General features: G+C 51.5%; 8 protein-coding genes across 8 annotated transcripts; 2 read left to right on the forward strand and 6 right to left on the reverse strand.

Annotated features, from left to right (window-relative positions):
- Window positions 1-4,033: 4,033 nt before the first annotated feature.
- BZA05DRAFT_49514 (uncharacterized protein) lies at window positions 4,034-4,985 on the reverse strand. The gene is made up of 3 exons (XM_051488356.1): window positions 4,778-4,985; window positions 4,546-4,721; window positions 4,034-4,498 (listed from the first exon to the last, which is right to left on the reverse strand). The coding sequence occupies exons 1-3, from the start codon at window positions 4,886-4,888 to the stop codon at window positions 4,204-4,206; spliced, it is 582 nt and encodes a 193-aa protein (XP_051339516.1). The 5' UTR covers window positions 4,889-4,985; the 3' UTR covers window positions 4,034-4,203.
- Window positions 4,986-5,581: 596 nt separating this feature from the next.
- Window positions 5,582-6,453, forward strand: BZA05DRAFT_398648 (uncharacterized protein). Its single transcript, XM_051483733.1, has 3 exons — window positions 5,582-6,009; window positions 6,114-6,339; window positions 6,399-6,453. Exons 1-3 carry the CDS (start codon window positions 5,909-5,911, stop codon window positions 6,447-6,449), a joined length of 378 nt encoding a protein of 125 aa, XP_051339517.1. The 5' UTR covers window positions 5,582-5,908; the 3' UTR covers window positions 6,450-6,453.
- Window positions 6,394-7,970, reverse strand: BZA05DRAFT_49589 (uncharacterized protein). Its single transcript, XM_051488357.1, has 4 exons — window positions 7,955-7,970; window positions 7,543-7,876; window positions 6,930-7,474; window positions 6,394-6,851 (listed from the first exon to the last, which is right to left on the reverse strand). Exons 2-4 carry the CDS (start codon window positions 7,729-7,731, stop codon window positions 6,578-6,580), a joined length of 1,008 nt encoding a protein of 335 aa, XP_051339518.1. The 5' UTR covers window positions 7,732-7,876; window positions 7,955-7,970; the 3' UTR covers window positions 6,394-6,577.
- A 2,012-nt stretch (window positions 7,971-9,982) lies between these two features.
- On the reverse strand, window positions 9,983-11,045 carry BZA05DRAFT_398658 (uncharacterized protein). Its single transcript, XM_051483734.1, has 2 exons — window positions 10,690-11,045; window positions 9,983-10,558 (listed from the first exon to the last, which is right to left on the reverse strand). The coding sequence occupies exons 1-2, from the start codon at window positions 11,037-11,039 to the stop codon at window positions 10,375-10,377; spliced, it is 534 nt and encodes a 177-aa protein (XP_051339519.1). The 5' UTR covers window positions 11,040-11,045; the 3' UTR covers window positions 9,983-10,374.
- A 72-nt stretch (window positions 11,046-11,117) lies between these two features.
- On the reverse strand, window positions 11,118-12,681 carry BZA05DRAFT_49633 (uncharacterized protein). Its single transcript, XM_051488358.1, has 6 exons — window positions 12,258-12,681; window positions 12,166-12,198; window positions 11,957-12,105; window positions 11,834-11,905; window positions 11,677-11,751; window positions 11,118-11,612 (listed from the first exon to the last, which is right to left on the reverse strand). Exons 1-6 carry the CDS (start codon window positions 12,456-12,458, stop codon window positions 11,357-11,359), a joined length of 786 nt encoding a protein of 261 aa, XP_051339520.1. The 5' UTR covers window positions 12,459-12,681; the 3' UTR covers window positions 11,118-11,356.
- Window positions 12,682-13,704: 1,023 nt separating this feature from the next.
- On the forward strand, window positions 13,705-15,204 carry BZA05DRAFT_398667 (HSP20-like chaperone). Its single transcript, XM_051483735.1, has 3 exons — window positions 13,705-13,971; window positions 14,039-14,809; window positions 14,867-15,204. The coding sequence occupies exons 1-3, from the start codon at window positions 13,863-13,865 to the stop codon at window positions 14,947-14,949; spliced, it is 963 nt and encodes a 320-aa protein (XP_051339521.1). The 5' UTR covers window positions 13,705-13,862; the 3' UTR covers window positions 14,950-15,204.
- A 1,689-nt stretch (window positions 15,205-16,893) lies between these two features.
- Window positions 16,894-18,325, reverse strand: BZA05DRAFT_445175 (uncharacterized protein; the record flags this gene model as incomplete). Its single annotated transcript, XM_051486976.1, has 4 exons — window positions 16,894-16,983; window positions 17,079-17,376; window positions 17,461-17,885; window positions 17,954-18,325. The coding sequence occupies 4 exons, from the start codon at window positions 18,323-18,325 to the stop codon at window positions 16,894-16,896; spliced, it is 1,185 nt and encodes a 394-aa protein (XP_051339522.1).
- A 1,632-nt stretch (window positions 18,326-19,957) lies between these two features.
- Window positions 19,958-20,355, reverse strand: BZA05DRAFT_474135 (uncharacterized protein; the record flags this gene model as incomplete). Its single annotated transcript, XM_051488110.1, has 2 exons — window positions 19,958-20,205; window positions 20,277-20,355. Coding segments are annotated over 2 exons (233 nt in total), but the record flags the coding sequence as incomplete, so codon positions are not given.
- Window positions 20,356-23,354: the final 2,999 nt, after the last annotated feature.

Consider the following 23,354-nt stretch of genomic DNA (forward strand, 5'->3'; position numbering starts at 1 on the left):
CCAATCGTACCGCACTTTTTGCTACTGTACTTAGTGCGAGGTGACAAGTTCCTCGCGACAAAATCAGGGACATCCTCTTCCGCCATACGTCCAAGGCTCGCAAAAAAGAAGCGGTTCACTGACGTGCCAGCGGCCCTGGTGTAGGACTTTTCATTATGGCGCGAAGATCGGCATTCTGGTCACATGGCGAGTGAGATAGTGTGATTATGGCCCATACACGAAAGCAGATTACCGTATGTATCCCTCAGCCGGCTCCAGTTATTGGATTATTTCTCCGCTGGGATGGGCTTGGCTCACGCTCCCTATATGCCTGGCTCCTTATGAGCCGGTATCGGAGTGGAAGGGGAAATAAGCAACATGTGAAGACACATAGGGTCGACTCCGAGTGACAACGCGCTGCTGGTTGTGCAATGTTTTCAGAGAAGCACGATATTAATTTATCTGGGCTAAGTACTGCACTATTTCTTCCGGGCGAGTCTGGGTGTTGGCCCAAGTGTGAATCGGAGGTGGGAATCAGACTGATGAGCACGAGTGATTGGTCAGAGGTACTCTACTATATCCTCTGCCGCAGGTGGGGAGGAAGAAAAAAGAGAGGGCGCAGCGGAAGTAGGATAAGGCCCGAGGCTGAGAAAGATGCGGGAAGGGAGAATGATGAGGTGAAGAAGAAAGTAAAGGAGGTTTGGGATGAGAAGGAATAGTGGGGCAGCAGCTGCGGTAAGAAGACATGACGTCCAGGTTGCTGTGGAACGAGGGTTTAGGTCTCAGGGCCCAGTCGTCGGCCAATTACTCAGCGAAATACCAAGTACCTAGGAAAGTACGTAAGTCGTTCCCATGCGCCTTTGGAACTGTCAGGTCTCCATGTGGCACAATAAGAGTACGTAATACTGTTACAGCCATTCATCCTTTGTCTCGCTTCCCCCCGGGGGATCGCAGTCGGTGAAGGGTCGGAGGAGTAGCCACAATAGGATAATATATAACCACAAAGAGGCAAGTAAGGGATCAGGCTGGGAGACGGTGAAAAATTCATGAGTGGCGTGGGTGTGCTTACGCCCGCCGACCAATCGAACTTCGAACGGTAGCAAGGTTCACACTGTACGTACTGAACTTCGGGTCACTCCGAGGTTCAGCTGCCTGAGAACGTAATGGTAGCTAAGGTTGAATTAGATCGATCGTTCCTCTGATGTCTGGTGTGACGTGTGCGAATAATGATCGATCTGAGAGTTCGCATTTTTCGAGCTGGAGCCGTTTCATACCTTGAACATTCCGGTTCTATTGGCGAAGAAGCTGCTCAAGTCGATTCCTACAACCTGAATCCGCGCAGCCACGGTCCATATGCAGGGCGTGTTTCTGGAGCCACCTTACGTAATTCCGTAGGACTGCCAGAGGCTATGCGCACTCCCTATGGTACAGGGAATGGGACGAGGCCCCTTTAGTTGAATGCGAGTCTGCATGTAAACTGGCTATTACCACAAAGTGCGGCTCATTTACAGTGGTAATTCAGGCTTCTGCCAGTAAATTGGCGTTTTTTTCCTCATAGGGCACAAGTTGCCATGTTTATTTGGGCGAAGCTGAGTCAATGGGCGGTTAGTAGTGATTGCAGCCAGTTTATAATACTCAAATTGGGCGAAGCCTAGTCAATAGGCGGATGGTAGTAATTGCAGGCCAGTTTGCTATGGCCAAATTGGGCGAATCCTGGTCAATGGGCGGTTAGTAGTAATTGCGGGCAGTTTAAAATACTCAAATTGGGCTCTTCTACCTAATTTGGCCGTCAATACTCAATGTGACGAATAGACAGAGGCCAGATTTGGCGTTGAGGTGTAAATTGGCCATCTGCAGTAAATTCAACATCTTTCCACCACTCTCTTCGGGCATCCTTTGGTAAAACGATAACTTTCCCGCTCATCAGGCTTCCGGCATGAGTGAAATGGGCTTCGATTTATAAATGGAGCATTTTCTCCTTATTCAGCCGCCCCGCCATGCCCCCTGCCATGCCCCCCGCCATGCCCATCAACGTTGATGCCCACTACATACTAACCACATTCGTTTCCTCCCGCCGATAGCTCCTCCATCACTACGCCATCCTCTCACCGGCACCCACAGCTCCTACATCACTCCTCCTCCATCACCACTTCCTCCTCCATCACTTCCTCCTCCACCACTTCCCCCTCTCGCTTCTCCTCTTGCTAACAGCTTCTCCTCTTGCTAATAGCTTCTCTTCTCCCTTCTCCTCTTGCTAATAGCTTCTCTTCTCCCTTCTCCTCTTGCTAATAGCTTCTCTTCTCCCTCCTCCTCTCGATGACATCACCCCCACTACTGAATCCCCACCTCACCGGTAGCTCCTCCATCACTTCATCCTCTCGCTTCTCTTCTTGCCAACAGCTCCTCCTCCCCCTCATCCTCTTGCTGACAGCTCCTCCTTCACTGCCTCATCTTGCTCCCCCTCTAACCTACAGCTCCTCCATCACCGAGTCTTCTTTCCGCTCCTTCTTTCGCTTTCGTTCTTGCTAACAACTCCTCCACTCACTCTTTCTCTCATTAACAGCTCCTCCCCACGCTTCCTCCTGTCGGCAATAGCTCCTCCATCACCGCCGTTCTCTCTCACCGTCTCTGGTCTTACTACAGTAGGTACGTCTTGATAACTGCGCTCCTAGACCTATCTCGCTGCGGATACCACACTGTCATCGCCGGTACTAGTAGACTGTCTATTGAGCAGGCCGGGAAGCGAGAAGAGCGAGAAGAGCGGGGACAAGCGGGGACAAGCGGGGAGAGCGGGGACAAGTAGGGTTCGGTTTGTTTGGCCGCGGAGGGGAGGATATATGTATATTGGGCAAGCAGCAGTAGCTAGAATCACAGCAATCTCAAGCTGCAGATTGCACTCGTATAATTGTTCAATGTCAGCCATATGAACTCCTAAAAGCCATTTATTATCCACGCCAGTTGAGCAACTGTTTCCTTTTCTAGCCGTATGTACTAGGTATCGCCCTTTATACCTTACAGCCTTTTTAATTTTTCAAGCCTGGATACAGCCTTTTCACAGCCTTTTCACAGCCAAATAGAGGTTAATTACAGCCAGAAAGAATATCGGGAGCCGATTTAAATGTGTGCCCATTCACCAAAACGGGCCCTGTCCCATTACCTGTACCATAGGGACTGCGCTAGGCGTAGGAATACCACGCACACACGTAAGTTTTCCCCCGCGGAGGTTACCGATGGTGGGGGAGTTGCGCACGTCCTGGTGCGCAGCCAGTGTAAAGTTTGAACCGGGCCCCTATATATGCTTATCCCGTCCGGTCTTCACGGAGTGAAGTCATACCACTGAAAGAAGAACTTTCTCTCAGAAGGTGAAAAAGCACTTGTGTACTTGTCGTCACCGGCGATGATTCCACGTCATGGCCAGTCAGTCAATAGTGGATATGCTTTTGAAGGCTCTGTGCCCATATATCGTCATCTCTTCCGACCTTCATCACTTGAAGTCATACCACCGGCCAGAGTTTGCTTTGTCGGGAGGTGCAGATGCACCCACGACAGTCACTTACGGGAGCAGCATCAGGCCAGATTCCTCGCCCACCTATTTGTGGCTATATCGATATCTCTTGCGGCTACGGCCTTTACGAGCTTGTATCAAGTAACGCGTACTACCGGCTAGAGTGCGTTCGGTCGAGGCGGGGTGGACCGACCGAAAAAGCATCTACCTACCACACGTCATCTCCAACGACACTTTGCACTCATGTCACCAGTGAGAAGCCATTTCCACTGTCCAGACTAGATCCGTTTTCTGCTGCTGTTGGGCAAGGATCCCAACGCCTGAAATCTAATGATCTCCTGCCTTCCCTCCCGCGCACTTCGAGCGGCTACGCAAGCTGAAAGTTGAGTTCCCGGTGCATTCGGGGACAGGTGGGTGGATAAAATTTCTTGCGGTGAATACGACTGATCCAAGACACGTTTGCAGCAAGCCACGAACACCTTAACGGAGAAAATTGGAGTGTGGGGCTTCATTCCCCTGAGCATTCATGCGCGCAATACCGGCCTCCAGCCGGGCGTCACAATCATCTTACAATAGTACCACAATCCAACCAAAACATATTTTATCCAAAACACCAAATAAGTAAGTACACGTACAGTTCATATTTACACCCCAGCCCAGCCCAGCCCAATTCCCCCTGAACGGCCTAACGCAGAACGAAATAACATAACGCAACCCAGTCAACCCTGTAAGGGCTTCTCTAACGACGGATGTTTCTCCTTGATGTGCTTTTTCAAGTTATCATTTCGGTTGTAGGCTTTCCCGCATTCGGTACACGGGAAGGACATTCCATCCTTTCCGAGGCCTCCCTTTATGGCACAATTGGAGGACGAGTTGTGCCGGGTAAAGTTTGTGGATGTGCTAAAGGTACGCTCGCACCGTTCGCACTGGAAAGGACCCCGTTTTCGGGGCCGGGGACTTTGTGGAGGTGTATAGCAGGCGTCGGTCGACTGGTAGCCGTAGGAGAGAGGTGATCTACGAAGAGTTAGCCCTAGACTCGATGCGGGAAGCAGAGTACAGACATGCTAGAATAATCGGCACCGGCCTCCGGTGAATAGGCGTCGAAGTGCCAGCCGCTGGTGTTGGGAGATGTGCCTGGCGTGGGATATTGTGCATTGGAAATATCACAGCTTGCGGGACGCGAATCATAATGATCATAATGACCTCCAGTGGCTCGATGGTAGAAGATTACTCCTGGCTGTGGCGCTACCTTCTTGAGTAAGGGGATGGGGGCAACTGGAGTGGAAGACTTACGCCATACAATAATTCACCACACGGGCGCTCATGATATGTCCGTCTCAGGCCTAGTGATGGCAGAGATTCGATGGCGATTTCGGAGGAGCTTGATAGCTGGTAGTGATCCATAATATTGGTTTTCGGAACCTATTGACCGTCGGGGAACTGGTAACAGGACGCCGTGAGAAAGACGGCTACTTATGAGCACGGAAAACTGGCAACGGGGCTTTGCCCAGAAAGCCGAGTTCCGCGCAAGACCAGCATGATTTCGATTCAGCCACCTCAGTGCTATGTGAGGCGTGAGTGTCCTGCCATGTGGTTGATTATAATACAGCGCCTGAGGAGGCCCCCTGTAACTCAGAGCTACACCGTGCACATCTAGATATCTGTCGATTCTCGAAGTCTTCGTGTCAACCCAAATGATCCAGGCTCAATCGCTTTCGAACCAACAAATATTTCCACAGACAGCGCACCTTCAATTGACGTCATGGGGGTCTGCCTGGTCTGCCCCGCCGGACAGTATGCCTCAAGAATGCGCCCCGTGGACGGGTCGCGTCGGGCTTGCCGCATCGAGAAACTGCAAACCCTCAGGTTCGCGCAGGCTCCGAGCCTTCTCTGTCGGTGGTTGGGCCGCAGCCAATAGGATTGCACGCAGAGCTGCAGCTGGGCGGAGCAACCTGAGGACGTTACGTGGCGCTTGCACCTCAGGTTCGCACTCATGCGAGACATGATTAGCTCCTGTCTGTGCGACCTTGCGCATTGCCGCCAGGCTCCGCCGCAAGTGCGCACAGATTGCGCAGATGGCACAGCATGCTGGTTGCTCAACGCGCACACCGAACCCCCGATTGCGGGGAGCTCGTCGGCTCCTGTCATGTGTCAGCACACTCGAAAGGGTATGCGAAGGATTGGGTGTCGCGCATTGTCGGCGATTTCCCGTTTTCAGGGAGAGCATTCGCCTTGCGCTTCTTTCCGGTTGCCTTTCAGCGTTTACACCCCTGGTCCTTCCGGCTACCCATCCTACCCAGAATCATTCAGTATTGAACTTCGATGGTTCCCTGATCATTCCTCCACAGGATTTTCTATTCCTATCGATTCCTCCAGCATTCCTCTAACTTCACCTCGTATTCCTTTCGAAGGTATAAGAGGTTCATGTGTGCAGCTGCCTTTGCGTGCACAATTCCGTCTCTTTTGCTGTTCCAACACGTCGGACCAGTTCCACCGCTGTTACGAATCGTCAGAATAACGGAGCCTCATCGGCGATACGAACGACGACCGACGCACGGCGGCCGACAAACGACGAACGACGACGCCGAACCTTCCCCCGCTGCGAATCGGATACGGAACTTTGCGGCGGTCATCGTCGCTATCGACGCGATAAGCGAGCCGCGCCTTTCTGGAGCTCTCTGAAGCCGTGGCGCTTGCTGTCACGAAGTCGAGTTTTGGCTTCGAACGAAAGAGCTGAACAGAGAACTTGTGAGGTGATGCGCACCTCGTGTGGCTTGCCTTGTCGGAGGAAACCGGGTTGGTGTGCTTTTGACGGGAAGGCCGGGGGAGTGGCCTTCTCGTCTTTTGTCTATGTGGTAAGTCTTAAGCATCCGAATTCATCTTGACGAAAAATTCTAACATTTCAGAAAAATAGTATATAAATAATAAATTCATCAATGTGACCCCGCTTATCATCAATCAATGAGCGCAATGTGGCATGACATGATTCCCATCCACATAAACTTCATACAAAACATAAATAATGATAAAGATTGACGAATTTCTACCGTCTCCCCACCTCCCTCTCCCCTTTGGTGCGTCCTCAGAGAAGCCTCAGTTTCGCTGCACGTTCTGCACCACATCTCTCGCATGACGATCGGCCTGGTCCTTGGTGCAACGATGCTTCAAGATCAAATGCTGGCGCAAGTTGTCCATTCTGTCCAAATAAAACCCAGCGGCATTCCCGCAGTAGCTGATTGGGCAGATGACTTTCACGCGTCCGGCGGGGTTACCGACATCGTTATGCATACTGCGCATGTGACGCTTTATCGCAGAAACTTCACGCCCACAGATTCCACACGTCTTCTTCGTGTGTTTTCGAAGTTGTCTGCCGATCAGAGGTTAGTCAGATTGCACTTATTGATGGCTAATCATCTAGCAGCAGTTCTGGTCGGTATACACATACTTGAGACTGTTCTTCGATCGCTTCCCGTCTGGCGGAACCAGTTTCGTGACCGCCTCCCTCGCCGTGGCCGCAAATCCCACCTCAATAGCCGTGTTGATTGGGGTTCCGTGTCCGTGGTAGCTGTACTGCGTGGGCTCGTATCCGTTGTTCGGCGGCATGGGCGGGAATTCTCCCAACCCGTTGGCGGTTGACGGACGGGAGTTGTTCAGGGAGATGGAGAGGTCGTTGAAGCCCCGAAGGGGAGATTCCGGGAAGCTGCTCGAAAAGGAATGATTGCTCGCGGAAGACATAGGCGACACGGGTGGTGTCTCGTCGGCCGTAGCGAGTGGAAGATTCTGACGATATGCGTTGCTGTTGGCGACGTGATGGACATTGATGATGAGGCCTCCGCCGCTGCGAGTCGAGTGGGAGCTGGTAGGGCGGCTGCCTTCGCCGAACGATGGATTGGGCGTGGGAGGAGGCGTCTGCGGCTGCGTTCCCGGTGTCTGTAGATGGGGGAATCCGCGATGGCCTCCTACGGGGTGTAATCTAGTTGGATCAAAACCCTGCCGACGATAGTTAGTATCCCCGCATGCTTCTGCACACAACTACACGGAAACTATGGCTCACGTACGAGGAAGGTAGTGTTGTAGCTCTCGGCTTGTTGCAGGCAAACGTTACCGCCACCTCTGCCCCGTCCACGCACCGAGCCGGAGGGAGTATCTGCTCCAGCGGCAGAGGGGTCGGCAGGAATGACTCTGGCGACTCCGTCTGGTGCGAGTTGCCACGACCACTCCAGACCTGAGAAGTTTTGGGATAACATTGTCGAAAGTCAGAGCAACTGAAGCGTGATGGGAAGTGTATTGTATATTCGGTTGACAGGTTATGAGTGTGAGAGAAGGGCGGCGAGAGGATTGGGGGGGGAGGGGCGTATAGGATTATAATAGAAAGTTGGGTGATGTTCAATTCTATACGGCTCAATACAAGTCTAGTTGGGGGGCAGGACTGAAGCCTTTGTTCGACGTGGTTCTGGTGAAGAGGCATACCTTGCTTATCCTTGGGCGTTAGGTATAGCTTCCTCACGGCTGTGAGGTGTTGTGGTGTCCTTCCTGTGGACTGGGGATTTTGCAATGTTTATGGTATTTGGGCCTAAGACCAAGCATCCATAACCTCCGTCGACCTGAGGGAAGTTGTTGACATGGCTCTTGGGGTCTGCGCCCCCCTCAAGTTACTTTGGAACCGCTCTCCTCCCCACTGTCTGGTGTGCCGATCGGTAGCCTTTCCGCGTTGTTGGTTGGCCGTTGTGTTGCGCTGTGCGGGACCAGGTTCGTTTTTCTAGTGAGATACCGTGAGCGGCACGCCCTCGGGCGCTGCGTTATGTTCCGGCAGGAGTGTATATATGCCTCCATGGCAGCAGCACCTCGAAGTCGGGTCGGCGCCGCTGGCACATCTGTGCGAACACCGCCCCCTTGGAAGGCTTTGAGTGCTTCCAATTGGACGCCTACCTGCTCTCCGGAGCCTTGAGTTAACCGTGGAGGTAGACTTCAGGTTCGCTGGCTGCTGCGGCGCACATTCACAAGGTATGCTGGATCCAGTGCGCAGTGTGCTCACGCACAACGCGGCGGTAGTCGCAATGCCATTCGATTATTACTACTACTAGCCAAGGACTCTGGCGCAAAACTACTCATACTCTACTGCTTCACCGCCCAATTCCGCTGGGCGACGTTATTCATGTTCTCACGGCCACGAATACTTCAGACCTGAGTGAACCGGGGTCGGCATTTGAGGTGTGCGCGTGCGCCAGCCCGACCAACGCGCAACCGCTTGACCAGGCTGAAACTCGGCGGTGCTCTGCTCTCAGCTACAGATTAATTCAGAATCCCTTAGGCAGACTGCTAGAGTGGAGTGGAATGGCCAGTCAACGTTGATCTGAGCCACATATGGCTAGGTATGGTGACAATACTCTACGCTACCGCCGTTGACGACAATCATAGAATATCACTCGAGAGCTGTCAAGCGTTTCTGGGTAGTCTGACACTCTGAGCCGCATGCTCTGGTGGTTAAACGAAAAAGAATCTGTTGTACTGGCGTACCTTCCAATAATTTTACCCAGCTTCTTTCCTGACCTTGCCTTAGCTTGACGATGCGTCGGCAGGGTTCTTACCCCACAGCTCCGGTTTGGAGGATAGACTGGCGTGAAAACCGAAGATCGAAAGGAGCGTCGCCGCACAGGTCGACCGGTCTCAAGTGGTGATTCTTGGAGGGTAAAGAGAGAAAACTATTCCGCAACATAGGGCATTCGTAGGGAAAAGCAAGAAAATACGAAGGGAACTAAGCATGCAAGTTGGAAGAAAGATGTTATGCTGACCGGTATCGAAGCTGTCAACGATTGATAGGGAATGGGAATCTTCATACGTATTTGTCTACTGGGTAAGCGGCTCAATAACCGGTTCCTGGCTGCGGCGGCATGTTGGGTTCTTATAATGTGCCCAACAGCTTCATTAAAATGTGGCCTCTCTTCCTCTATGACGAAACTTATGGCTACTAGAACGCCCATCGGCTACTCTCATGTGGGGTAATTCGAAGCTGTGGTTATTTTTTTTCCGGCTGAAACACAGCTACAATTGGACCTCTACAGGCACGCTTCCTCAATGGGATTCGCATAAGACTGCCGAAAAATTGACCGCGTCGTCTGATACGTATCAAGAAGCGCCTTACCGTTAATTTTGTGATCTCCGCCCGAGGCTGAGGCGAAATCTTCCCTCAACAGAATGTAAACCCCGCGCAAAGTTGCCCCCTCAGTCCTGTGAGGCTCAATAAAATCGCCCGCGATGAGATGGTCATCGATGACCCGACCATAGGTGCGTGTATCTGCAGCTAAAATCTAAACCTCGTAGATACCACCACGCCCGCAGCCGTTGGGGTGTGTGCGCCAATTCTCCCAAGTTATGTGCGCAATCTGTAGGGCCATCTGTCAGGTCTCACCATCGAAGAGCGGCTATGTGTGATGCTGTGCGCATTGCGCACCCCAGGCTGTCACCTATTCATGTGCTTCCAATAGGAATCCGAGACAGCCTATCTATGCATGCTGATGCAGCCGCAGGTCTGGTTGGACAAGCGGATAAATACTGAGAACTTCGTTATTCTATCGAACACAAGGCTCGGAATTCGAATCCTACCACCGGCACAATTCTACTTCTCGAGGAAAATCAGCTCTACATCCCCCGGGAAAAACAATGCAAGTGTGATGGTTAGCCATAGCCATGTGCCATGCCTCTAGGCAGCAACATACCGCTTTCTATATCTTATCAAAAGTATGCAGGATACCTGAGGTCCGCAGTCCACACAGCCTCGTTCAGCCGCATGAAGATACCATGTATTCAGCTGTGCACTGCCAGCGCATGAAACAACCTGGAGGCGGTAGGAATCTGATAGCTGAGTTCTGTACGCGCGTAAGGTTCAAACACTAGGCCTCGTTGTCGCAGTTGCCGATTTTCAGGTCGCAGAACGAAGGGGTGGAAAGTTGGGGTGTAGTAGCCAGATTGCCACTCCCCGTCACCTGCGCGGGCTCTGAAGCATCAGATTCTTTCAAAGCTCTCGAGCTCCGTGGAATCCATAATGAAGCCACTGCACGATCTTGTTTACTTGTACTTCGTTTGGTGATAATAGGTAAGCCGGATGAACAGTCGAAGCCCCTCACCGAGTATCCTCCTGTGACCCACTCATAAATCTCTCGAAAGTCGGGCTCACCGGTGGTCCCATACAAGATTATATGTCTCACCATTGAAGATCCGATATGCGACGGTGTGGGAAAAGTGGAGAAATTCTCGTGAACTGCTGTAGGCCTTCTGGCAGTGGACAAGTCAGTTGAAGACATCTCAACACAAGTTCAGAGAGACACAACGTTTTGGTTCTAATTGAACGCCTCACTAACAACCTTAGCGAAGCCCAGGCGTTCGACGCGGGCAAATATATGCCGAGTCCCTCGAGTGTAATATACATATCGGGGAGACCGGTAGAATGGCCAATTGAGTTATACACCTGAATACAGCCGTCGTGGGAGAGGACGGGATGGGGCGATATCTCGCTGAGGCGTATTAGGGCGGACATTGCTAGTAGTAGGGCGGCCATTTTTAGGGTCATAGACGCTTTACCCCGGTGCGATATGACATGTCAGTTTCCAGAGAGATCAGAGGCGCTCGGAACAGTGTTCTAGTTATCCTTAAAAGAGAACGGTGCCCATGAGCACAAAGAAATGCCCGCCAACTCTCACACGTTCGTCGTTCATCCATTACGATCCGCCCCTGCTCGACTATCACTCGATCAAACGGAACGTCCTAGTAAGTAGGTAAGAGAAATTCCATTGCTATACTTTTGCAAATTCTTAAACGAAGAGTCAACGAAAAAGATGATAACTTTTTCATCTTCTAGCTAGCCCGTGATTCTATCTATGACTGGACCACGCCCCCGGTGAACTCTTTGCGGAACCTCTTCGGAATAGCAACGCCGTGGACGTTGCGGAGATGCTGGGTAAGGTTGTCCTTTCGAGTGAAGCTCTGGTCACCTCTCCTCTTGCATCCAGAAATTGTACAATCGAAGGTGGCGGCGCGAGGCTCGAGAGTGGAGCCGTGCCTGTCACGCAGGTGCCGGTTCATGAGACGGACAGACCGACCGCAAAGTTGACACTTCCCGTTGGGCCGTTTTCTGATGTTCACCACGGTTAGCTTGAGTCTCCCTTGACTTTACTATGAGGTTTTGTAAAACATGCCCTACTCGATTCTGACTATTGGTTGGAGGATCAAAGCCTGTCGCGCGTGCTTGTGAATCGACCTGAGCTTCATGACTACTATCGAGGTTTCTCGCAGTCAGTGTTGCTGTCCTCAGATTAATCTATTCAATGACCGTGCCATCAGGATGACACGTACCAGGCGATGGGGAGATGATGGGAGCTAGCCAGTGAGCTGCTGTGGGCACTGTGGGCGCCGTTGGTGGAGCCACTGTCATCATTCAGCCGTATGAAACATACCCGACTCTATGTGGGCACCTACTCATATACTTCATATTGAAGTCGCGAACCGACCGGTGGATCGACGCCTGATGGACACTCCATACTAGAGAACGGCAGAGCTTGAAGAAACCCTGGTTGATTCCCAATCCCCAACTGACGAGGATACAGTGCTTGATTATGCGCATCTGCCTAGCGATTGTCAATATGGTCCCATCACAGAGCATCTTGTGTCAGTCCCTTTCAACATACCTGGCCGATGTGGTACCCCTTCATGAGCATTTCCTGCCGTGGTTTAGTACATGCATGTCACCATTCGCCACATTCGCTGATAGCTAGCTTACCAAACTGTCGGCTCTGTTGTGAGTGGTTGGTACAGTTGGCACCGAGGGTCTGTACCAGACACCACCGTCCCTTCCGTAGTGTTGAAAAGCAACGGTCGTCTTGAACTGCTCGTGTCCGATTGCCAGACTGTGCTGCCAAAATTCCCTATGGGAGTCGTTCGGGGGAGCGAAATCGTAGTTGAGGCTGTTGAGGGGACTCATCGTGATTCGGCTTGCAATTGCTGAAGAACTGTACGAGAGAAGAGGGCACTTAATTATAGTGGGATATATAAAATATTGTTCCAATACTTACCTTCGTGTGCTGGTTTGTCATCGAAGAAGTCAGTACGTCTTGCCTCGCACAGTACATAACTTCGGGCGGTTACCTGAGTAGTCCTTTGCTACACGAACCGACACTTTATCACTCACTATCATCATACTCGTTGCCGGGCGGAGCACCTCTGTACGTTGTGTTGAGGCTATGACCTGGCCTGAAAGGATGGTGGGCGGTGATTGGTGCCTTGTTTTTTTTTCCACTTCCTGAGTATGCTTTTTGTCCTCATGCAGTTCTTACGAAGACCCCAGCCACAAGTGCGCAGCTATTCTATCACACGTCGTCATATGTGATTGGGCCCGTCCGGAGGAGACCTACTCAGTGATTGACAGTGAGTGAGTCACTCAAAGACATTGCTAGGACACATTTTAGTCTGCCTCGCACTCGGATCAGCGAAAACAGATGTCCGTCCGCGTGTTAGACTGAATTTTGAACGGTGCATGGCTACCCCGAGGCCATTTCCTGATGCAGCCCGATAGTAAACATGTTCCCGGATCCGACAGTGAACTGTCTACCGACACTTGGCATGCCGATCCTCCAGTCCTGCTACCCCATGGTGCGGTGTGTATTTTCGGAAAATAGAAATGCGAGCTAGTTGGAAGGGGTGTAATAATCCAACGCACATTCGTCGGAGAACTAGGTATTTTACCGACATACAGGCTGCGTCGATCGGCAAATACTGAGCTTTAGGTCAGTTCTATCCGTGTTCTAGTCTTCCAGGTTTCAACAGCTTTTACGAGGCTTTGTTTGAACCTATAGATAGATCATTTGTCTGTGTAGTCCACTGCCGCCATGTTAGGTATGTGCTTACCTATTTGCGCGCCCTAGACTCCTTTACGGGCGAAGTTGAATAGGCGTAAATCGAGTTATTTCATTATCACAGCGGTTCAAATCATAGGAGCAAAGAATAATAGAGAGTAGAGCGGAACGTGGTCACGGCAGTTAAAGGGAAGCGCCTCAGACAAGCTACCGATATTGGCGCTACACGCGCGGCTGTAATCATCAGGAACCATGACAGTCTTCCGCCACACATGTGATGCACTAGTTACGCCTCACATGTTACCCGGTACAGCCTCCAACCATGTCCCGGTGGCTGAATGGTCCGTGCGTTTTATGCCCCGCCATTTCCAGAACCTTCCACTTTGAACCCCCGGAACCAACAACAACACTCTTTAAACGTGCCCAGCTCGCTCCCGTCCCACTCCGTCGGCCCCATCACCAACCCTTTTCGCATCCGCAACACGTCAGCGACCCGGTCGACCAGTAACACAGAATCTCCCCTATACCGCGCAATGTCCTCCCTAAAGTGCACTCACAAAGGCTGTGAGAAGACCTTCACCGATCCCGAGGAGACTTGCTATTACCACCCCGGAGCTCCAATTTTCCACGAGGGGCAGAAAGGTGTGTCCGCACTTTGCCTTGTCCTTCGGCGCATGTTCACAGAATTCTCTCCGCTAATCCATCACAGGCTGGCAGTGTTGCAAGCCCCGCGTTCTCAGTTTCGAAGAGTTCCTCATTATCCCGCCTTGCACCTCTGGTAAACACAGCACCACGGCGCCGACCCTCGCGCCCGCACAGACCTCTGGCCCCGGTAGCGGCAGCCAGAAACACCCCGAAGTCGCGGCACCCACATTGAGCTCGGACGGTACCGAATCCTACGGCAGCCCGGCATCGAAACCCCTTCCCGTTGTCTCCGGGACCCCCCCTCCACCGAAAGTCGAGAAGCCGCTAGAGCAGGACCCGACCGATGCGACCATCCCCGCCGGTGCCAGGTGCAAGCGTCTCGCTTGCTCTGCCACCTACCCGGGCGGCCCCCGCAACATCAACACGGAGAAGTGCGTGTTCCACCCGGGTGCGCCGATCTTCCACGAGGGATCGAAGGGCTACAGCTGCTGCAAGCGACGCGTGTTGGAGTTCGACGAGTTCCTCAAAATTGGTGGTTGCTCGAAGAACAGGCACCTGTACGTGGGTGAGCCGAAGAGTGAGGAGGAACAGCAGCACATCGACTGTCGCAACGACTTTTACCAGACCTATGGTAACGTCATCGTCTCGATTTTTGCAAAGAAGGTGGATAAGGAGAAAGCTGTCATCCAGTTTTCTGAGCGCGAGCTGAGCGTGGATCTGCCCATGCCCGAGAACAAGAGGTTCAAGGTTATGTATCCACTGTATGGGCCGATTGATCCCAATGGCTCGACATTCAAGGTGATGGGTACAAAGGTGGAGCTGAATCTCAAGAAAGGTGGGCTCTTCTGTTAATCTTTGTGGGGTTTAAATGCCTAATGTATCGCCGACACAGCCAACGGTATTAGTTGGCCCACGCTCAGAAGCGATGAGGCGACTAACGAGATCATCCAAATCGGAAAACCTGCGACCGCTTAAGCCCGTCTTCCATCTATCTCCTGGTTTCGAGCGGTTTTTTACCGGATGTCACTGGCACATAGTAGAGGGATTTGTTTTGACGGGATTGTTTGCTTCTTTCGATGGTTGGGTTTAGGTTTCCCATACACTGCTGGCGTTAGAGAGCGTTCGAATAAAGCCTTTGTGTTTCCTTTTCAAAATTGTTGTCTTTTGGACGAGTGGTACTTAACACGGAAGACGAAGCTGCCACTAGATGAACCGGTTATTGAATCCTACTCCTTGCCTAGAAGTTTCGATCTACAGCATCCCGTCCCGCAGCCTTCCAGCTAGACACCCAGTCGTCGAGAGTAGGGTGCTCCAACCGGTTAGGGAGTACATACATCTTGTAATCTTCATATTAATCCCAACGGAGAAGCAGGAACTAGAGGAGACAGGATCAAGATGCCATATAGTTATACGAATGGAAACGGTCGCATGGAATTATGACAAAGCGAAGGGGGTCACGGACTCACGGTATCCAGCCGTCCAAGATTTAGCCACGCACGACTCGCCACATCTCGGGGCCAACATCCACACCAACGCGGTAGAAATCACGATAGGGCACAAGGTCCGGAAACCTCAATGATTTCGCAAGAATGGATCAGTCGCCATGATAAACCAGCCAGATAGCGCGGCAGCCTGCTGGGCGTAGCTTGCGATGGGAGCGCCGAACATGCGCCGCTTGAGATGGACCGCGTGCCGGGAGATGATGATCACGGGAGAGAGATGATGATCACGGGAGAGAGATGATGATCACGGGAGAGAGATGGAAAGAAGGACAAGATGATCCTTCTACGCCTGCTATGCGCTAACCAAAAATCAATGCAGCTGGTGACGACGAGCCTGACGGTGGGAAACCCGACTGGCTGGGGTGGTCAGTGGGGAAGACGGTAGCCATGACGGCGGCGGCATTGCGGATTCTGAATGCATCGGGAAAAAAAATTCATTATTTACGTAGTTGGCTACGGGTATACGAATTGCTGCATTGAGTGCGTCGAGAGAAGCACAAAAAATACACAGAAATTGGTAGGATTTTGTGTTATTTATTGATTGCATGTGGCCTACCTAGATAATGGTAGTATCTACATCCCGTCCGCTCCCTCAACTCTTCTAGGCCTTGGCTCTTCCGGGGCCTTGCCTTGGTCCCTGGACTTTTCCGCGGCCTCGATATGTTCCCAAAACTCTTCCGCGCCCTCGCCCTTGACTAGCACGTTCTCTCAGCTCTTATGCACCCTTGATTAGGCCTCAACAATTCCGGGGCCTTAACCCTTCCGTTCCTTGACTCGTCCGTGCCGCCAACTCTTCCGCTCCTTCAACCCTTCCGTGTTGATGCGAATGTGAATAGATTGATACTATGGAAAGGACAGTGTGTTATTTTTGTTTTTGTTTAATCATCATAGCATTCGACCTCACCAGATCATGGCTGTATACTCATCCAGTTCCACCCCACTGTCTCTGACTGCTGGCCGCAAGCTCGATGTGGGTTCCCTATTGATCTCCGCCCTGCCCATCCGCAAATAGAAGGAAAAACGGAAAGAAAGAAGAACAATGAGATAACAAAATGGAAAGGAAAGGAAAAGCGTCAGTCTTTCTCAAAACCCCACATCAAAGCTCCCCTCTCCAATCAATTCCTGCATCCGGTCTATTGTTAGAGAGGTGGGATGGCTGTGGAACTGGCCTACCTGTCGAACCCGCTCAGACGCCAACCAATCATCCATAAACTCCTCTCCTAGCGACTGAGCGGGCTCGACAGGTAGGCCAGTTCGATAGCCATCCCACCTCTCTATATAGACAGTGAAAACTTAGATACCGACTAAACTAGGCTCTTGGTGCCGATTCCACATCTAGGATCTTGATGCCGAATCTACATCTAGGTTCTGCTATCCACCGCCGCTCCCGCCGCTCCACCGCCGATCACTCGGCCGCCTACGGCGCCGCCGGAACCTCAACATCCCGTTCCACGACTCTTCCATGCCCCCACCTCTTCCGCTCCTTCAACCCTTCATGGGAGCTCGGCTGCACTGGATAGCCTCAGAAAATACGACACGCTGAAGAGAGGATGGAGTTCGCAGGGCGCAATGTAAGACTGCGACAAGAAACCGAGACATAACTTTGATCTCCTTTCCCTGCCAGTTCGAAACTTCCTCATACGCCTTCTGGGGTTGCGCCATATCGAGATATGGCGGTACTGATAGCCAAATGATGTTAAACAGTTCGAGACGTTTATGCTGCTTGAGGAAGTCCTGCAACCATCCGAGGAGGTGTTTCAACATCCCCGGTTGCATCGTGTGCAGCAAGTCGGGTTTCGGGAGGTGGTTAACCACGCAGTCGAGATCCCATAGCACATTGGGACCGTGATGGACGTTGTGACATGTGAGACATTCCCTTGACGCCCGGGTATCCGTATTGCTGAGCGTCGTGTAAAAGGCGTGGCCCCGACGTCCATGAAGTTTGACGGGATATTCACCCATTTCCTCGCGTGGGCATTCGCACTAGTAGCAATAGCCGTTGCTGATGTTGTGAAGGTCTCGATGCTCCGGATAGTCGGCAATCCAGGCGGCGGGCGATGCAACAGAGTGCCTGAAGTAGCCATCAGCGCATTGTGCGCAGGACATGTGGCGGTTCGCATCAATTAGCGGCCGGAGGACGTGGTGTAAGATGTGTTGCTGTATCATCCGATTGTACTCCTTCTGGGTATTGTATTCGGCGATGCGGACATCGCGCATCTTAACCGGAATTGGGAGGAGAGCGACTAATAGGATACCGTGTTGGCTCGGTGCCATTCTGACGGTGGCGGGTAGGTTTCCGATCGTCATGTATACTGTCCACGCTTTCTTATCACCGGAGAAGTTGGTTAGATGCGTCACATCAGACACAAATATCATCGGTACCATGGTATCGCCGGCGTCTAGAGAACTCTATGGGAATGACAGCAAACTATACAAGCCTCTAAGATAGCAATTGAATAACTAAGAAGGGCTCGCACCTGTCGTTCCCACCACCAGTCTGCAGTGTACATCTCACTGTAGACGCGGTTTCCGTCATCTTCAAACCGCTTCTCAGGAGCGTAGGAAAGATACTGCGTATAGGCTCGCTGTTGCAGAAGCCATTTCCCGCACTCGATAATGTCACGGTGCCAGAATTCGATCGGCTCTTTGGTATGCTGCGCATTCCAAACCATATTGTCCAACTGGCTTTCCCGACAGGAGCTAGCCCCGAGTCCGTCCTCCATTCGATCGAGCATCTGCCGTAGATGGTAATTGGACTTCAACGAAGCCTTTGTCTCATCCTTAATACCAACACTTTCCTTCAGCATCTTGTCGATAGTCTTCGTGCTTAGCTTTCCAGCTATCATCATCTCCGCAAAGTTGAACTCTTTACGTATTGTTGGAAGGTGTGGCGAATCACCTTGATACCAGCACTATACGGAGATGTGGGTGGTCAGCGGCGGCGCCGGCAGGAGTCGTCGGCAGGATATAAGAGTCGATAGATAGCCGTCAATGGAAGAGCAACTCTCATACAAAACATCAGATGTTCGAGTGAAACTATTTCCCGTGCCTTTCAACACGTATTGGAGTCCGTCGAGGTACATCCATCTAACGGGGGGATGTATGAGCAGGGAAGGCCAGTATTTGGGTACGTATGCGTTATGAGCTGTTGGAATATTTGGATAGAAGGGAAGAGATATTCATATTCGATACAGAAAGAAAAAAGAAGAACCTATTGTCCGCGGCGAAGACCCCTATTTAAGACTAAGGCGGCCGCCCAAGGTTGGCCGCCCATCAGAGTTGGCCGCCGCCGCGTACAGTTTTCCGAGAAACTGAGCAAACAAAACCGTAACCCTGTTTGGATGGCACAAAAACCGAGAAAAAAACTGAAACTGTGGGGCTCCGGCGATAAAACGGAAATTGATCTCTAGAGGTCTTTTCTTCACCTCCACTTAGTACCGCATTTTAACTTCAACCATGGACTCCCCTTCCGACGATGAGAATTTCACCAACCACCGCAATATATTCCCCCCTCAGCTGATGAGACACATTGCACAGCTGGCTGGCGAAGCTGTATATACCACGAGTTCCGGAAAAATTCCGATCCGTACCTCTACTCTTTCCGGAAGACAATATGTCCAAGAGGTCCTTGCCTACGAAAACCCCCTAGTACTGGGCTGGTGTCTTCACCAAGGCACGGGGAAGAGAAAAAAGCGAGGCTACAATGTTACTATTAAAGTTCTGGTGAAGCCCATTATTCGAACTTTTGGCTGAATATACTGAAAACTGCCAAACACTCTGTTCACCTCAAGAGTTTCCGGAAACTGGAACTGAACAGTATTCAGTGTTCCGGTGGGGATCTGGATTTGGCTCTAAAACTGGAACTGAAAACTAAGGCCATCCAAGCGGGCCCTAAGGTTGATATTGCCATCATTCATCTGAACTTTACGGTAGATAGGCACGTGGCCCACCCTTCAGTCGCTTAGCATAATCTTGCCCCTTTGCTTAGGACTAGAAGACATCTCCTTTCATCTGAAGGTTCGTCATTCTTTTACTTGAGCTTCTCGCTGTCGCTAGTTAGGACCGGCCCCACGGATTACCGTTCCAATCAAAAATTATCAATCGTAGAAGCTACTTGAATTACTTGAGTATAGTAGCCTAATCCAACTCGTCCAGTACCGATCACTTCTACTTGGAACCGCGTCGAGCCACCGACGCAGGTTTTTCCGGTACCGAATGGGGGGGGGGGACACCGGACGAAAAGAAAGATCCGCTGCCACTACGTCCCATCAACACCATTACATAGCGCCCACTCGATACATCTGATTAGGGTACCGCTCCTAGGCACTCTACTGACATGATCGCTCCAACTACACCAGCAGAACCTCCTCGAACAAGTACAACCGTGAACAGTAACGCCTGGAGGCTGGCAGGAGCATGGCAAGACTTCACGGGTTCGCGATCCGTAGCAGCAGCATATGAATAAAACAGGGTACGTTATTCCATCTCAAATAGCCCTTTACTATACATCTTTAACATTGCACCTCCAGTCCACTTGCTCGAATAACCAAAAGACAGCCTTCTGCGCCTCCCCTACTACCCTCCACTACCCCAAGAAAGCCGTTGGATACCCGAAAAGAAAAGTTGGCGGTGAAGATCGATCGATTGTCGCGAAGGAAAGACAAAGGTGAAACTTGATCCGGCCGTACCGAGGATCCAGTGAGAATCTAGCAGATGACGCACATGTGGTCTAGTCACCGTCGTCAGTTACATCCATACGGTTATCCATGACCGCGAGAGGAAGGAAGGAGAGCAACTAACAGCCATCGCCGTAGTTCACGGGGGTGGTATCCTCCTCGGTCGCAGCGCCGGCGGAGACGATGTTGGTGATTGGCTGCATATTGACTGCGGTTGGATGGATAGCGACGAAGGTGTTGTTTGTGTGTGCTGATTGCTGGTGCTGAGAGAGGATTGCTGGCTGGATGAGAATCTGGAAAAAATTACGAAGATGGGCTCGTCCTTTATGCGAATCTCTCATTCATCAGGACGATTCTTCACATCAGCCTTTCTGCTGGATGAAGCCCAACAGAGGACGGCCATTGTCGCGGTGCGGCGGGCTTGCGTGGTTGTGGTGGCGCTCTTACGATTGTTCCTGAATGAATGCGCTGGCTAAGCGACATGAATCTCTGCGTTCAAATCGTGGCGGGAAAAAAAGAACAAAGAACAATAGCAAGACTTTCCACAAGCGATGTACGTGATGCAAGGGGACAATCTAGCGAGCGGTCAGCCATCAACAGACACTCGTAACGGAATCGCTGTGGACTCTTTCTCGTGGAGACTTGAGTAGAGAATGGGCTTGTTGGATTACATTGTCCCCTCGAGCGGAGAAATGGGCTTATTGTAGTACCCATTGTCCTCTCGAGATTGCAATTGTCCTCCCGAGAGGTCTAGATCTCCGAAACGTGTGCCTCAAGACCGGATATGGCTACAGGTGCCCTTGCCCGAACAGATCTGCTCGTTCGTCTTGTATTTTTTGGTTGTTGCCCGTTGGCGGGTCTATTGGTCTTACCTAAAGATTGGAGCATTGGTTCAACGAGGCTGGCAATAGAGTACCTACATAGCATGCACCTTCTACCGCCGTGCCGGAGATGGAGTCACCCACCCTCCTATCACATGGCGCCCACTCGATACATTTGAGAACCGCTATTGGACACTTGACCGACATGCTCGCTCCATCTACACCAGCAGAACCTCCTGGAAAAATTACACTCGTGAATCGCAACCCCTGGCAGGAGCATCGCAGAATGTCACGAGTTCGGCCAGGATCACCAGAACTGCGTTCTTGTTTTTGGAGTGCCAACTGTGTCCGAACAGACGCAATTCCTTGAAATATCGCGGTTATTCCCTGAGTTTGAGAGTAGTTTTTCAGTAGCTTCTGGTTAGAAATCAGTCCAGTCACATGTTCCAGTGCCAATGCTGCCCCAAGTAAACCAGGTGAAGTGACTGAACTACCTAGCTTCGGACCGGTTCGTTGAACCAGTTAACATGCCCGGTCGGTCAGTTGCATACTTACCTAGTAGGGAGAGGGAGGTGTACCAGCACGTGATACCGGTACTGCTTGCAGGAACAGGCTTACTATCACCATCCAAGAAATCACTCGGAGATGCCTACGTTCCAACTTGCCCGCCATGCTTTAGGAGTTCGCGTCTGGTATCTTCGAGCCCACCTATGCTGGACGATTGCTACTACTCCGGTGAACTCGAAGATCCAATAAAGAAACACAGTATATCAATTGGATGGCTCGGAGAAGAAACACTGACGATGATGATTGCGTTGTCAACAACCATGGCAGCCCCGAAAAGTGCATACAGTACATACATGCGGGGGGTTTACTATAGCTATTTAGGGCTTTTAACTATACACTTTCGGATATCCGGAGGTTTCATTGTTTTGTTGACGGTCTCCGATAGACCGGATGACAGCGACCCTGGTCCTCGTCATCGGCCCCCGGCTTAATACAACTTCCCTATCGATATGGGACCGGCAGGGGAAGCAGGGCCAAATAGTAAAAAGTTCGATATTCATCAATCTTGGGGTTATGCGCTTTCACTCTACTCCTCTACTCTTCACTCTAAACAACTCTTCACCATTTTAAGATATGCCTACGGTCAATGTTAATTTTTTACAGCGTCTTATGATATGAGTGATCTCTTCAACACCAGCCCGACCCTCGGTTATCTACATCTATACCCTCTAATCTAATATATGTCAAGTTGATAGTGGATATGGGGGGCATATAGTGGTGATACTGGTAGATTGTAGCTATCGTGACTCGTGAGGCGGCTGCGAGGATGAGGCAGGAGGTAGAAAACCCCGATTTAAGCGCAAGATTCGAGCTTCTAACCGCAGTACGAACCTTGACAGAGGTTTTGCGGACGGCAGTGCAAATGGCGTAAAAGCGAGAATATCCTTTTGGAGAAGAACCTCTTGAGGCATATTTCTCGCCCGTTCTTGTCACCACTCCGTGCACTAAACTTCAGAGGATCACCGACTTTTCGCGCCGGGGCGCAGAGGGGTGCTACCATTTCCGCACAGCTTCTTGAACATCATCGGCTCAACTGTCGGCTTCCGCCGTCAGATCGTTCGAAGACTCTCCTCATGGCTCTCCGAGCAGCTTGCCGTACAGCTAGGTCGCCTTCCTCGGCCGTGCTCTCGATTTCCGGCTCCGGATCGTTCGCCGAATCGTTCGAAAACTCTCCTGAGTTCTGATCACTTGCAGAACAGTCAATTTCCACACCGCTGTTTGGATCTAGGTACTCTCATTTCTAGCGTGTGATCAGAGGCTAACAATCTTTATCACTCGCCAAACGGCCAACTGGGCAGTGGACAATCGAGCCTTGCGGTTAGCATAACCACGAATGGGGTCGTGTTTTCTATCCAGAAGACGCAAGAAGCTCGCCGAGAAGGTTAATCCCCCGGCGGGACGCAGAGCCGGTTCCGTTCGAGAAGCACGCCATCCGGTGATACGGAGTACCTAGGTATGACCCGATAGCCAGCTCACCCTCAAGACATACCACGATGTTGGAACAAAGAAGGTCCGTCAGTCAATGCACCGGATATTTAAGACGTCCAGCAGGAAAAACGGGCATGAGCCCGGAGAAGTTCAGGGGCGCCTTCGCTGCCTGCACGTAGGCCTCAGCCCTGTATGGGGTCGAGTTGTGGTGGAATAATCTAGACCTACAGGAGAGGGGAAGCGTTGAAGAATTCCGGGGACTGCAGTCAACCTGTGGGATCGAGATCTACCGCCGCCTGGCACATAATGGCATCCCCAGGAATGCGATCGCAGACGGATGGTGGGGAAAACTAGCCGCCGGCGAACCCGATGGCCACAGTTTTTAT

The sequence above is a fragment of the Tricharina praecox genome (assembly GCF_024521635.1).
Source record: "Tricharina praecox strain CBS 144465 chromosome Unknown BZA05scaffold_12, whole genome shotgun sequence".
Classification (NCBI taxonomy): Eukaryota; Fungi; Ascomycota; class Pezizomycetes; order Pezizales; family Pyronemataceae; genus Tricharina; species Tricharina praecox.